Raw genomic sequence first — 16,742 nt, 5'->3', positions numbered from 1 at the left:
ATTAAAGATTGCTCAAACATGCACGAAACACTCCGAATACAACTGCAGGTGAGTAAATGGTGAGTGGAAACAACTATTACATGGTTAAAATCTCTGAAAAGTCAATTTTGCATAATAAGTCTGCTTTTGAAAAGCACCCATACAAGCTCCATACACGTGAAATCCAACCCAAGGCGTAGTATTTGTTGTCCTCAACATTATACATTTTGTTTGTGTGGCAGGTATTCTGTACAAAGGCAGTGGGGAGAACCAGTTCATCTCTCTACAGCCGCCGGTCATCTCAACGGTGATGGGGAATGGGCGTCGCCGGAGCATCTCATGCCCCAGCTGTAACGGCCAGGCTCTGGGCAACAAGCTGCTGGCCCCTGTGGCTCTGGCCTGGGGCATTGACGGCAGCCTCTATGTGGGAGACTTCAACTACATCCGGCGCATATACCCGTCCGGCAACGTGACCAGCATCATGGAGCTCAGGTACAGAGGAGGACAAGAATATGTGCTAGTTTAAGGTAATATATATATATAGCTGTGACATTAGGTCTCCCACGATAATTACTTAGGGCTCTGTTTTAGTGTATGTACATTTTCTTTGCAAAACTTTTGTGCTACCGTAATTCACTAGCAAGGACTGCAACCTCAGAATGTGGTGTAGATATACAAAGCGAGATCTAAAGGCCAGTGGGCTTCTGAGAGGACAATCGGCTCTCAGATTTTGAATCCGCTCATACACTTGTAAGATAGAAGGAATAAGAAATAGAAAAGACGGTTAGGATCGTTTCATTCTCCTTTTATGTGTTGCAGCTCATGCCTTTTAACAATACTGAGCATTTAAAAAAGGTTTATTGGGATTATCAGTGTTCAAGATTATTGTGTGGCGTTAAGTGGTGTTGATATAGTGCTATTTTCTGTATATCACACTTCAATATGTGTTATTGTGATAAGAAATTGTTTGATAGATACTGGCTTAGACCACTTCTAAAAAGCAAATGAAAGCATGTCAATATCAGAGAAAAGGGCAGAGGTACATAAGATTTGATATGGATAAAATTAAACTAAGCATTTTTGACTTGATTGGAAATAAGACAGAAACATGTATCCCCCACTGGACCCTTAATTATTGTCTGAGAAAATAACTTTGACTGCCTCTTCCACTAAAACATTATGGACACTTGCATACTTTCACAGGAAGATAGGGACTAAAACCAGGACTAAACTTGGACACATAATACGGGTGACTGATGTTCTCAGGTACACAACTTTAATCTTATTACTTTCACTTTATGGAGAGTAATAAAAATGCATTGATAATCTAAATGTAATTATTCAAACTTTGAGTGATGAGGAAAGTAAAATGTTTGAGTGTTGAGGCGTGTAGTGACATCAGTGTGTCCTCGAGCCATTGAAATGTGAAATCTTTTTCCTCTCGGTCTCCATAATGAGGACAGACATCCTGTCTTCAGCTGTAATTGGGATGATTTATGCCCTCGTGCCAAACTGGCACCTCTCAGAATGGCTCCGTTTAGGCCGCTTGGCTCTTTGTAGAGTGGCAGATGTTGACTGTGTGTACATCAGGTCAGAGTCAAATACAGATGCACACACTAGCTCCGAAAAAAGGACTTATAGCTACTTACTTTTGAAATAATAAATAAAATGCCACATTTCTTTTTTTATATTAAGAGATATATTTAACATAAAGTGTTAGTCTGAAGAAAAGAAGTTATTTGGGTCTTTGGGTCTAGTATTTAAACAAAAACCCTTAATTGTTGAATATCACAGTATATATGAAATATATATATAACTTAAAGGAGCACTATTATCTAACTTGCAGTGTGTTAAACGTATCCATCTTGCATTTATTCAATTTTGAATAACTAAAAAATGACTTGGCCCTGTGGTTTCACCAAGAGAGATTAATTCCATATTGTAGAACATTCCAGACTAAGCAAAAAATCTGTGCACCTTTAATTTGCTGTACTCTATTAATAATCTAGTCTAATTTACAAAGAATTTGTGTGAAAGCAGAAATGTTGTAAAGTAGCACTAGAGATATGAGTGTAGCAGTGAAGTGTACTTGCTAAATAATGCTTTAAGGGGGACTTGTTTCCCCGCAGCTCTTTTATTGCAATTACACAAGAACAAAACAAACCAGCACCGTGAGAGTTACTGTCAGCTACCTTAAATATAGTCTGCAACGATGTATGCACATATGCAAACAGATTTAAACTAGCACAAGTGGAAGAAGTCCATCTCACTTTGCTCTACATGTGTTTTGCTTAGGTGGTAAAATGGAGGATATTTATTTCCTTTGCTCTTAAATAGGGTAGCCATAATTCTCTACCCTGTCCTGGTTTAGTGAAAAAGTATACCCAGAAAATCTTCCTGAGGACAAAATATCCATTTGTCAATGGATGGCCAATCATATAAACATTTGACATTATGATAATTTAATAATGTAATGTGGAATAAAAATGTTTTATTATAGAACCTAAAAGTTACTGCCAAAAAAATAGTCTTTGCCCTTGGTAGGCAATGGCATTGGATGGCAGTGACTTAGTTTGTAGAGTATTCGCCCACTGACCCGACAGCTGCCGTTTCAAACTCTGTTACCACCAGTTTTGCCAGCCTACACTGATGTATGAATGTGTGTGAATGGGTGAGTGGTTTTTTGATGTAACACCTCTTTGTGTGCTCAACGAGGAGGTAGAAATGGCTGCGTAAATGTAACCATTAGTGATGTTGCTGTACACAGAGTTCAGCACTTTTCACTTTGCCCCTTTTACCCTCTCTATGCTCATTCATACAAACTTCCATTGACACAAACAAAATAAACTGTATTTTGTTCTTGTCTAATGGAGGCTTATTATGATAACACATTTTAGTGCAATATATTATATAAATATCATGACAATTGATCATACTGAAACTAATTTATACCATATTTACCAAAAAGCAGGATAATTCAGTAAACCTGTTTTTAAATTAACATTATCATAAAAAGGAAATAAACTACATAATGAATTACTCTAGTAGTTTGTTAGTATCTTTAATGAGGCTTAGATCTTAATTATATGAAACTACAGCTCAAATGTTAAAGAGCTTTCTGGAACTTTGGTATGTCACCTGCATGAGTCCATGGAAATATAAAGTTATAACCATACTTTATCCATGGAGAGATAAGTAAGAAGATAAGATAAGAAGTAAGGGCGTATGTTTTTCAGTGCAGTTAACACAAAATGAAAAAAAAAAATGTTTTAGTCTATTTTTTGGCAAAAAGGTTACATACTGTGGCTTTAGTAAACCACAAAGCTAGATGGGTTACACACTAAGCCTCAGAAATGTTGTTCCACGTTTCAGTTATTGTACGAGAAATCAATATAGTAAATATCACAACATGGGTTTTAGCATCCTGTATATAGATGCCATTTTGAGTACTTAAAAGTAAATCAAAGCTTTTCATAGCTTGGAAACAACATATGCTCAAAACTTCATATGATATACATGACATATGGCCACATTTGTCATGGGCATATCTGTTCACATGGTCTGGTCTTTGGTGGCCAGTGCTACAAGTGTCTGAATCAATATTTCAATAGGAGCGGTCAAACAGGGAGGCGGCATGGAGATGTGAGCTGGTATAGTGTTCCCTGTGGTGTGGGCAGTCCGGTCACAGCCACAGCCTCCCTGTCCTCCTCCCCTTCTCTCCTCTGCTCTGTCTATCTGTGCATGTGCCTTCAAGGGGATACTGTGCTGTCACTTCTCCATTCTGATGTCTGGACTCTGGGCAGGCGAGCAGTGATTGTTTGAGAGCTGCTTTGACCCGGGCGTTGTTTATTTTACATGCTTTTCTGATGGGAATAAACAGGACAGATTATGACAACATAACGCCACACAAACAAAATATGAATGGAAAGTCGATGTTATGGTTTTCTGCTTCTAACTAATTTTCCCTTTCTCTTTCCCTCCTGCTCCTCTCCATAGAAATAAAGATTTTAGACACAGGTAGGTCTTTTATGATCAGTGCATGCCTTTTTTCCTTTTTTTGTGTCATACATATCATCAGTAATGTTGTAGATATGCATATCCATAGAATGTATATATAAATGGACATAGCTAACCTGCTAGCTGCTGTATTCCAAATAAGAAGTGAGCATCAGCGCACTTCCATCTCCATTGACTCTGACTCCCAGTTCACTTCTGTTGAAACACTGTCACCTCTCTCTCTGACTGCTGCTGTCAGGCTCATCATTTTGCTCTTAAAATGTTCATATTAACCCACTCTACATGATCCTGGTATTTTTATGTCATTATTGTCTCTGTAAATCAAGATATGAATATTAATAACGGACAAATCAGGCGGCATCTTTCCCCGAAGTCACTCCCTCTAGCATTTTGATTGACAGTGTTGCTAAGTGCCCACTTCCTGCTAAACCAGTGGTGTGGGCGGGAAGGAGCGCTACCTTTAACAGGCTCGCTCTTATTGGCTTTTTGGTTGCTATGATACTTGTGATCGTAATTCCAAATATGGAACTCGGCTCCAAATTCATGCCTGTAACTGCTAGCCTCGATGAGGTTCATTTGAACGGAGCTGAACACTATGGGTGACGTCACACCCATGTCAGTATTTTCAAAATTTATAGCAAGGCCCAGGAACTGTTGGAGAGCTGTCGTTGATTTAATAAATTACAATTCATACTATAATTTGTTGCATGTTTTATCAGCCACTTATTATACTTCCTTCCTCTTCCATTTCTGATGTTGTCCAAACTGTGAATGACACACTGGCACACAGAGACTGGGGCAGCTTAGAGATAAAAAATACCTGTTCTAAATATTTGAGGTGTTGTTTGTAATAAACATAAAGGGCACATATTATGGTATTTTATGATACTATGTTATAATATAATTTTGTGTTTTGTTTCATTCACATGTTTAACACACAACACACACACTGCACATGTTTAGTTGTTCTCTCAAATAGAAAACACTCTGTTTCACCTTGTGATGTCATGTGGTTTTAAACTCCATACACCTTCACTAGAATCATTTGGATGATTTCACTCCTGGACTTGCCAGTCACTACTGAACAAAAGGTAAATGGGAACTTCATGACATCACAAGTTGAAACAGCATTTTGTCCTTTAGAGATGTAGACAGATTAATAATAAAGGATTACTCAAACATGTGTGAATGAAACTAAATGTTTTTGAGGAGGTAACAACATTATAACATGGTTTAAAGCTCACAAGAGTCAATTTTGCATCATATAGGGCCTTTAAACATTTTGAAAATAGACCACCAATAGCACCACACCACCAAACAAGTTCATATTTAGTTGATGAAAATAAAAACTAACAATGCATAGGTGCTTTTTTCTATATGCATTATAAAGGCTTTGATTTCACCATCCCTTCAGAGGGACTGCATATAGCCTGCTCTCTTGCCAGCATTTTAAAAACGGTACTACAATCTTAGCCAGCACCTAAACCTGCACATAGAGGACAGGACACATTCAAGCTTTTCTCATTCTCAGTATATATACGGCATAGAGTGCAGCAGCATAGGCACTGATTAATGATTGGCTGCAGGTGCGGGGGCTTAGGTGGCAGGAATTCAGATCAGCGAGCGTCCTTTCAGGTTTAAACCAACTGGATTTCAACTTTGAAACTGGCAACCCTCATCCTGCATTCTGATTGGATGATTATCCAAATCACACAAAAAATAGCATAAACAACTTGGCCTTCATGTCCATTGTTTTTGTAATAATGAATAAATCAGCATTACAATTGTTATCAGTAAAAGCTATTTTCAATTTGAACCTGTTTACCTCTTATCTAAGGACATAATTAGGTCAAGTTTATGGAATTTAAGATCAAAATCTTACATACAGTTCCACAAGCAAAAATAGGTAGGTTGATGCTGTGCATTCACATTGCTATGTTAAAATTATACAATGTATTATTCAGACCTCCCTATTTTAATATGATATCTAAAGCTAAAATGGGTAAACTAAATTGTGCATCGCCTCTGCTGTAATCCAGTCCAGTAAAACAGCACAGCGTACAGGGCCATTGTGGAGAACATAATCACATCTCCATTATGACGCTTGGCAGATGTGCTGTCCCTCAGGTGCTTACTCAGTTGTTCTGTATTCATGAATAAGGCACCATTAGATCAGGCAAAGATAAACTGACAATCGAGGAGACACTAAATCAGTGGGGTACACGGGGCGGCATTTAATGCAGAATATTAAGTAACTGATGATTCAATTATCAACTGCGGAGCCATAAAGAGCTGTTGTAGTTGATATATTGTCACACCTGCATCACTGCGGGAGACAAACTGTGAATGAGGTCAGGCAGCAAGAACAAGCAGGTCGTCTACTATCAAGTTGTGTTTCGTGCAGTTCAAGAGGAGTTCCATAGTACCACAGACAACCATTCAAACTGTGATTCTAGAGTACATTTTTATACAAAAAGTACTCTAACATACTCTAATAAAGAAATCATTACCTTGATCTTCCTTGAAGACAAGTTCTGAGGACAGAACCCAGAGAACCCGTGCTCCCACTTAATCAGGTGAGCAGAGCAATCACAGAGCAGCATTGAGCTTTGTCCGAATGCCAAAGGCCAAGTGTTAAAGTGAACCAAAACAAACATGGCAATTCTGACAGATGTACAGCCTATATTAGCAAAAGACAGACTGTTATATTTGTGAAAAATGTGCAGAAGGTAAGTGCTTTGTACATTTGTGGACAGGGAAGATGTCTGTGCTTTTTTCACAACTGTGTTTAACCAAAGTTAGATTTTTCGGCTGTTGTGACATTTCGTCCAATCAGATTCAAATATTCGTCATGACATTCTGCGTTTTCTGATCACTTTCAGCAAGAATCATCCCAGATTGATGTTTAGGACTCAGTTCAGAGTGCTACACTTTTCAATTTGGCATAAGCTATGTTAAACAACAGTGGGAATTAACCATAGACAAAACGCTAGCTATTTAAGCATGACCAGCATTCTAATTCAACAATGCATTGGTAATGAACATGATTTGATGGCAGAAATGCTAATAATGACTCTATTGATGATGTATGGACTGGAGAACTCACAGGCACTTCTACCTTTGACGTCACAATCTGAGGAAAACTGAAACAAGCTCAGAGCAACTTAAGAGGACTTCTTAAGCAGAATTAATGAAATGAGTGAGAATGAAGCTGAATACTACATATTTTCAATGAGGGAATGTTATAACATGGTTAAAAGCTAAAAAAAAAAAAAAAAAAATCAATATTACAATAGTGACTTTATGATTTAAAAAAGTCAGTTTTGCATAGTATGTGTCCTTTAAAAGAATTTTGTCAATATAGAAAGATATTCCACAAAATGATTCCACAAAAGTAGTAATGCATAGATCCTGGCAAGTACAGATGCGATAAGTAAGCTTGAGAGGTCATAGGTTGAGCTGGCAGCAAATTTATGGTTAAAGATAGATTAAACATAATATAATTTAAACCACAAATTAAATGGACACAATTAGCAAATCACAAAGGCAGCAATTTAAACATTATAATGTTTTATTCTACATAAAAACTATCTGTACAAACACGTCCTTGTATTAATATGTAAGTTGATATTTACATACTTAGTCTTTCTGTCAATTCTTCTGGACAATTTAAAATGTGAACTTGAATATAATCCAGTTATTACAACAAAAAAATCGCTAATCTAATCATCCAGCCCTTCTACAATTGGTTGATAGTTGGAGACAAGTGACAGGAATGAGAAAATATAATCCACATTACTTGAACTTTGCCTCCAGGACATGTATTTATTCCTATCAGTTTTAAGTGACACAGCCAGACGCATCTATTGTACAAAGCTGTATGCTAATCTCCCCAGATGGTATGCCCCATAATGGCTGCCGCTGTCTGGATCAGCTGGCAGTAAGCGTCTGTGAGCGGATGCCGGCTGTGATCTTCTGTAATGGTTTAATGTATAGATGGAGCGGACACCTGCGCCAACACCTGCTCGTGGGTCACACCGGGGTACATCCAAGTGAAAAATAAACAGCATGGGAAATTCTATTGATGTGTCCTGATCAAAGCGGCCGCATGCTAATCTGCCCCTAGCATGTTTAGCCCTCTGACGTGATTTCATGTAGTCAGCACTCATACCATTTAGTTTGCCAGTAGTTCCAGTAGTGAAACAGTGCCCTAAGTGGACTTCTCTGATTTCCTTCATCAAATTGAAAGTTGAGTGCGAGGCTAATCCTCCAACTACGTACCCAATTTTTGTTTGTGTATTTGAGCATAATTTGTCTTACTCCATATACACTGTGAAAGTAGTAGGGTCAAAATGAGACCAATGTTTGCTGCCTGCATCTAATTATAAAAACGTTTTATCTTCAGGAAGTTAAGTGCTGTTAAGATGCTGGTTGTCGTTAGCTTTACTGTGACAAGAGAACTCCGGTCTCTGAAACTTGTGAAAAAATCACGGTTTATAATTAGGATGCCTGGAATGTTTTAACTTTGGACCACTACAAACTTTAAAATGAACTATACAGTTTATACAGTTTTTCATATTTTTAAGACAGTACAAATCTGGTGCAGTGTCTTTAACCTAACCTAAACTTATATCCAGAACTTAATGGGTTTCAAGCAAATGATTCCTTCCCGGGTTGACATTTTTTGAGGACATTTCCATATTCAGAAGTTATTTGCAAATTCTTCAAATCAGGAAAGAATCCTTTGCCTGAAACCCATGAATATAAATTATTGTAAGTTCAAATAGAAAATGCAAGTAAATAGGACATTTGCGTTTTCAAACTGTTTGGAACATTGTTCAAATGTGAAACATAGTAATGTGAAGGGGAAATGAGAAGTTATCATTTTTCAAATGGGCCAAAAAAGTATTAGTGTCCAATAAAATTGCTATAAAAATTTAAATCTAACCACAAAAATAAAAACAACAAACAAAGATGCATATCCAAGTCATCCAGGTGAATTGTAACATAACAATGTTATAGCAGCCTCTAAACTTTTACACAGGACTGAATAACAAACAGGTGTCATGCTCAGCCTCTACAGGTTGCTTTAATACTTTAGTGCAACTAAACAAATGCCTTCTATTATGAATTCATATTGGCCATCAAGTTTATGGCTTCTTCTTTATCATTTTATGAAGACATTTCATTGCTACATTTATTTTGCCAGCACATTATCCACTTACAGGTGATCATTGTTGACTGAGAGTGCAAGCTAAGCAGCCATGTTTATGAGGGGGATTGAAAGAAAGCCATTTTTCTCTTCTGAGAATTTTTTCACTCAAAGTTAAAGACTATGAATTAACATATAAAGTAGTTTAAGAATGTCCCAGCTTGATTTACATTTTGGGAAATTTCAGTTATTTCTCATAACTGATCCATTAGCATATCCCTCATTTAATCTATAAAAGACGTACACATATTATACCACTTGCTGTGACATTTCTTACTATGCACATGCTTTGCTAGCTTTAGTTGAAAATGTTAACATCACACCAGCATATAAAAAGGCAAACAGTTACATTTTAATAACTCTGAAACTTGAATATGAGGATATTTCATTGGTTAGGCGATGTCAGAAAAAGGTTCTTGTGCCACCATGTAGTTAGTAGGACTGTTTGATTGATAGGTCTGTAAAGCACGGTATTGTGATGGCATTGTCATCAGAATTTTCTGTGTCAGTTTTGAGCAACTGCCAGAAACATGGAGAATTTCCATGGCAACATTTCCATTCTAAGTTCTATAGGCTAGCCCATGTAGACTATGGATCTCAAAAGTGACAACACACCACTTGGTTCCAGAAATACATTTTCCATTCATTATTCCCATAGACTTTCTGAAAAAAAAAAGTGAAAAAAAAAGTTTGAAAGCTTGTTTGGGACTAATCCAGTCTGTGGTAACTACACACCACAAGGCAATTTTATTTATTATAAGTTTCTGAAACTTTTGAAACATTTTGCCAAATTTGAAGTTGAAAGTGTGTTTTTTGGACTGAAACCAACCGTCTAACCACATAGCTGGTTAAACTCTGACCTCTGTAATCTCTGCCTTTAAACTTTCAAACTTTTCAATTTTAAATATTGAAAACCCTGGAACGTAAATGGGAAATTTACTTCCTAAGCCACAGTTGGCTCTGTAGTGGTTGGGACTGTTGAGGCTCCATACCAAGTTATAACCAACCACACTAAAACAGATAAGCTAATGAGGCCAGGATAAGACATAATAAACCAAATTTGTGGCATAAGAAAGAAGAAATCTTTCAGATGCATTAACCAAAACAATATGAAAAAACTCCAATAACTGATGGGTCACCACTGGTAACAGTTTATTAGACTGTATTGTAACAATTTGTGGGAGCGCTAATGCCAGTAGTTAGGATTAATATTAGGCTAACAGAAATCCAATGAACTGTGTCGACAATCCCCCTCTATTAGTCATTGTAACCTTGCGGCGATATTCATTCATTAACAGCGTCCTGTGTTTACTGATGCAATGTTCTTTTCCACACTCTTCTTAAAGGTTTTTGTTTGCAGCTATACACAAAAGCCTCAGTTTCTCACTCATAAGTATAAATAGACTCCATCTGCATGCTCTTCTTAAGCCCATAATAAGGTTTAGGCTGTATATTTAACTGGGCTGTGCTCTGAGAAACAAGAGTCTGTTAATAATTTAAGGTTGTTTTAGAAAATTACACTTTAATGACTGCAATTAGCCACAAGTGTTAATAAGACAGCTCCAATTATTTACAGATAAGGAAAGAGAGCAGGGTGAAGTTATTAGTATATAACAGAACCTTACATAATATGTGACTTTTTTTTTTGTCTCGAAATTAGAGACATAAAAACTGTCAATATTTAAAATGTGTTGTAAGACAAAAATGAACAGTGAATGGCACTGTTACTTCAAAATAAAATTACTCAGCAATTACTACTCAATTAATAGCTTACATATATACAGACATGGATATTTTTCATAACAACTACACCTTAATTAGCCTTAATAAAGCCTGAAGAAAGACTTAATGTATCATGTACAAATATTATTATAAATTCCTCAGACTTAGAAATAACTTAAACTAATTAATACCCTTGCTTCTAACCCTAACCCCTAGTATTTACTGAGATGAATGATTTTTAACCCTTTAAGGCTTGATGCCCCTTATATGCAACAAACCCCATTAGGCATCAGCACAACCAACATATTAAAGTTATTCCACCAATTTTCTTTCTAGGTTGTTAGGTTCTTGACTTCTTGTGAATCATTCTATAGCATTGACTTCCTATGGGACAGGTTTGAGTGGGAGCAGCAGCCCGTTGAAAAAAAGCAAAACTAAAATTTTCAAAATGTGAAAATGTGGCGAGTGTAAATCAACCTGGTTTGGACTTGGTTCATATTCATGGCTTAGAAATACTGTATGAATAACACTGCCATAAGTATAACCTGTTCTTTGTACTGACTGCAGTAACAACCCGGCCCACCGGTACTACCTGGCCACTGACCCGGTGAGCGGCCAGCTGTACGTGTCCGACACCAACTCCCGCCGGATCTACAAGCCCAAGACCCTGAGCATCACCAAGGACATCCAGTCGAACGCTGAGGTTGTGGCCGGCACCGGAGAGCACTGCCTGCCCTTCGACGAGAACCACTGCGGGGACGGCGGCAAGGCTCCGGAGGCCCCCCTCACCGGCCCCAAAGGTACTTTATGAAGATGTCCTACTGTAGTGAGGGGGCGGTACAGGCAGGGGTTGTCCTGATATGAGTGGCAGGCAGAGGAGAGACAGATTTATGGGGACAATAGGCTCACTAATGAATACGTGTGATACATTTGGGCTGAGGGTCAAGGGTAGGAGTGTGCCTGTGCAGCTCTGTAATTACAGCCAAAAAGCCAGCTGCTATGGAAGATGTTCTGCATTCAGATCCGATCTGGACAATCAATTAAAAGTGTTGTTAAATATGTCAAGCTTCTTCAGACTGCTTTTCAGAATGTGGCCAGACGTCACACTGAGATACAAGCGCTCTACAACCTGCCTGCAGACATATGGGCCTGTGTGGTTGGACTGCTCACTTGCCCACAAAGTCTGGGGATGAAAAAGACTACTATGAATTGTTTTGCACTAGTTGTTGGCCAGTGTGAATGCCAACTGCACTAGCTGAGCTTCAGATGGTGATAAAGGCTTGAGTGAAGGCAATCTGAGGGAGAGACTCTAATGATGGAGTGGGTGGAAGCGCAGACCAGAGAAGAAACAGCAGATGGCTCCATTTTTCCCTCCTTACAGACATTTGGTGAACTCTGCTCAAATGTGACACTTTTCATCTGTCAGAGATTCTCAGACTGTCAAATAGCCAGCTCCAAGGATTCACCGCAGGCTCCCTCGGCTCGTCAATGTTTTAGCAGAAAGCAATCTTGTGCGGACCTAGCCACAGGTCAAACCAAACCACTCACCTTCTATAGAGGCTTTTAAAGTCTTCATTGAAAAATGAAATCCTACTTGAGTGATAAGAGTGGAGCCAGAGCTGACTCAGACGAAGTAAATTCTCTAAGGCTGGAGATCACATCCGTCCTCTGTTTATCTGTACTTTTGGTTTACGCTACTTCATAATTCTCTCATATAGATTGCATTCATTGCATTACAATATATTAAAGTGCCCATAGTTTAATTAAAATTGCCTACATACATTCCCTATGCTTTACAAAGGGATATAATTTAGAACTATATGCTGTCTCTTCGCAGTTCATGTCAAAATAAACATGGGAGCTAAAAAAGAATTACACAGAGGACTGAAAAACATCAACAAAAGCAATGCACTAAACTCTGTAAATCAAATGTTATAAAAGTTCAATATTTTATCCTGAATAATGCTCAAGTAGTAGTAGTATACTCAAATACTGTCTTCCGTATTTGAGAGACAAATGGTTCAAATAATCATTTGATCAGCCAAAAGCAGGACTCTGATTTGCTTACCAGTGAGTGTACTCTGTTTGCGTTGTTTTCCTAGCTGTCTCCTTTGCTGTGGTCAATTCACAGATTAATCAATTACTTCTGAAACTTCTTTTCACGTAATTGGTACTTGGTTACTTCCTTAAACCAGGTCCACTTCCCAATCACACCAATTCTGAAATGTACAGTAGTTTTTTAGCTTTTAATTGCTGGTTGTCTAGTTGGTGCCCTCAAAACAATGTAGTCTTTGTCGACAACCGGAGTGCATTCTGGGGGACTTTGGCTGGTACATCCCTTTTAATTTGGAACTTGACCGATAGCCCCCGTCCCCATAAGTGACGATCCAGAGATGAGCCCCAGGCGCAGAGCAGCGGAGTGTGATGTTGCTCTGTTACTGTCACTGAGCTCTCGCCCGCACTGCCATAAAAGTGTTCAGACTCCGAGCACATAGAAACTGTGTTTGTCCCTCGTACAAAAAAAATACCATTAAGCCATTTCCAAAATCCTATTGCAGGTGTCTGACCACAAAACTTGTACAATTGTCAACCAAATGGATAAGCATGTAAAATATGCACTGCTAAACATTAGGCCTCTTTCCTCTAAATCTCTTTTAGTAAATGAATTACATGGTGAACATAACAGAGATCTTCTAGCTGTAACTGAAACGTGGCTCCAGGAAGATGACTATGTTAGACTAAAGGAGTCTACTCCACCTATTCACTTGAATTTTCTAGTAGCATTGGCCAAGGTGGTGGTGTGGTAGTCATTTCACACTCCAGTTTACTTCTTAGTCCTAAAACTAACAATGCATTTCATTCATTTGAAAGCCTCGTACTGTCAATTACTTGAGAAACCAAAAAGCTGTTTTATCCATAATAATCTACTGACCTCCTAGTCCCTATTCCGAGTTTTTGATTGAGTTCTCTGACATTATATCAAGTCTAGTGCTGGCTTCGGAAAGGACTGTAATAGTTGGAGATTTTAATGCACAAGTTGACAATAGCAGTGATTGCCTTAGTAATGCCTTTAGTGCCCTATAGATGGCATCAGTCTTACTAAGAATGTGAATAAATCAACTCGAAGTCACACTGGACCTTGTTCTTACATATGGCGTAGAGATCAGTGACCTAAATGTCCTCCCTCAAAATTTGATATTATCAGACCATTTTCTAATTACCTTTCAATTTATCCTGAAAGATTATCCTGCCCCACAAAACAAACCTATGATTAAAAAAACCTTTAAAGTTCAAAGAAAAAACAGAGCCAGTATTTAAGGACAAGTTATGTGACCCTGCTGAAAAACACTTTAATCAAACTACAAGTGGCTAAGCAAGGCTAGCTTATTTGTATAGCATAATCTGTACACAAAGCAATTCAGAGTTCTTTACAGAATAACAAAGACATTAAAATCACAATACAAACAAATTATAAATTAACATTAAAAGAGAAGAGTGCAGAATAAAAACCTTTCAGTCATATGCACAGCTAAACAGAACTGTTTTGAGCCTGGATTTAAACATTGTCATAGGAAGACTGTTCCAGCTTTTAGCTGCATAAAACTGCAACGCTGATTCCCCAAGTGATCAGTATGTTGATTGACCTATGCACTACCTGAAAACTGCTCTTGATATTGTAGCTCCTTTAAAACAGAAGGCCATTAGGCCCAGACCTCCTGCCCCATGGTACAACGAAGAACTGCGTTCACTCAAACAAAAGGTTTGAAAATTAAAGAGGCTATGGTGTCACTCCCACTCTGAGCCATCCCTAAAGGCATGAAAAATCTGCCTATTGACTTATAAGAAGGCTCTGTAGAAGGCCCAGACCAGATATTATTCAAATTTAATAGAGGTAAACTAAAACAACAGTAGGTTTCTGTTTAGCACTGTAGCCAGGGTGACACGGCAAACCCTCAGTCCCTGCTTCTACAATGCAATGACTGTCCTCAACTTTTTAACAACAAAATCACAACCATTAGAGATAAATTAAATTAAATTGCTCCTACAATTAGCACTAAGCAAGCCTACCCTGTAAAACCAGTGTTCCACATAATTTCACCAGTGATACTAGCAGGTTTGCTGCTGTCGACCAAGCATAGATAACTTCAGCAATCATGTCCTCTAAAACGTCAACGTGTATGTTAGTCTCTATTACAAGCAGACTCCTCAAAGAAATCCTCCCTCTAATTATAGATCCTATGCTTAATATGATAAATACCTCATTAGAAAATAGAATAGTCCTTCAAAATACACAGTCATTAAACTTTTTCTGGAAAAAAAACAAAAACTCTTAAACCTGATCTTTAAGCCAACTATAGACCCTTTCCCTTTGTCAATATATCCTTGACAGTTGTTGGGGAACAGCTTTGTCACCACCTACAGGCTAATAACTAATTTCAAGTTTTTCAATCAGGGTTTTGAGCTTACCACAGCTTGTTATTAGGTACTGACAATGGACTGGTCTCAATTCTGGTTCTGTTGGACCTCAGTGTAGTGTTTGACAACAATGACCACAACATTCTACTGCAGAAGTTAGAATGTGACATAAGTGTCAGAGGGCAGCCCTCAGCTGGTTTAAATCCTATTTATCGGATAGGTAGCAGTTTGTTAATGTAAACAAGAGCTCCTCTCTGTGTTCTAAGATAACCGAGGGTGTGCAGCATATAAAGTGTGACTAAAATTGTACTCGGTCCAATCTTATTCACAATTTATATGCTGCCATTAGGTAATATCGTCAGAAAACATGGCATCAATTTCCACTCTAAGGCTGATGACGCACAGCAGTACTTATCAATGAAACCAATCAGATCGAGTAGATCAGGCATGCCCAAACTGTGGCCAAAGGTGGCCCTTAGACCAATTTTTCTTGGCCCTCAACCTTCCACATGAATTGGCCCATGTTACTTTAAACAGTACTTTTTACTGTACATTTCTCAAAATTGACTTTAACAAGCCCATATCAAATATTTAATGTGCCCTTAGCTTTGTCTGTGTTTTTATATGTGGCCCTTAATGAGAACATTTTGGACACCCCTGGAGTAGATGAACTGCCTGTGTGAAGGACATAAAAACCTGGATGACACTTGATTATCTACTTCTTAACCCTGAAAAAACAGAGATCATTGTTCTAGACCCCAACACCTGCGAGACTTAGGCTTAAAACCTTCCTCTTTTAATTAGTTCATGGTCAGGCCATTTAGTAGCAGAAATAAAACCCACAGTTTTACCTAAACTGCTTTAGTAGCAGCTCCCGGGAAAGTATGGGAACTTGAGCACTATCCTCTGTTGCTTCCTACTTTCCCTGTCAACAACATTCACTATTCAGTTCACCTGTAGTCTGTTCATTGCTATTCACAAGTTGTTCCCTGCTCCACTCCCATCTGGGAAGTACAACTGTTTCAGATGCCTGGCCACTGACTGCCAGGTGATGACTGGGCCCTAGATGTCCCTCCTATGTCCCTGTTCTTTGGATCCTTCCCTCACCTGGCTGGATGACCCAATACCAGGCTAGATGACAGGGGTCATCTAGCCTGGCTGAGCCCCCCTCTTATCCTGGCTGAGCTCCTCTTAGTTTGGAGTTGGCTCTGGTCCTATAGATTTTAACTTTATCTGCAGATGGATATGTGTTAATCCTGGATGTATCTGTAGCCTGGACATCCACAGAAGAGGATCTCTCCTTCACTGTGGTTCTCCTTAAGGTTCTCTTTTATCCCCTTCTTAGTTTTTCCTTGCTGAGAAGGAGAGGATGTTCTGGGACAGTTATCCTATGAGT

General features: G+C 38.4%; 1 protein-coding gene across 1 annotated transcript in view; it reads left to right on the top strand.

Annotated features, from left to right (window-relative positions):
* The window catches only part of si:dkey-237h12.3 (teneurin-3), a 191,043-nt gene that overhangs the window by 148,085 nt on the left and 26,216 nt on the right, over positions 1 to 16,742 (top strand). The window contains exons 15-16 of the mRNA XM_055224598.1: positions 222 to 471; positions 11,498 to 11,730. Coding sequence (XP_055080573.1) covers positions 222 to 471; positions 11,498 to 11,730 — 483 coding nt within the window. The remainder of the gene's footprint in view (positions 1 to 221; positions 472 to 11,497; positions 11,731 to 16,742) is intronic.

This window comes from Periophthalmus magnuspinnatus, chromosome 10 (genome assembly GCF_009829125.3).
Source record: "Periophthalmus magnuspinnatus isolate fPerMag1 chromosome 10, fPerMag1.2.pri, whole genome shotgun sequence".
NCBI lineage: Eukaryota > Metazoa > Chordata > Actinopteri > Gobiiformes > Gobiidae > Periophthalmus > Periophthalmus magnuspinnatus.
Note: the sequence above shows the minus strand (reverse complement) of the source record. Positions and strands in the feature narration are given on the sequence as shown.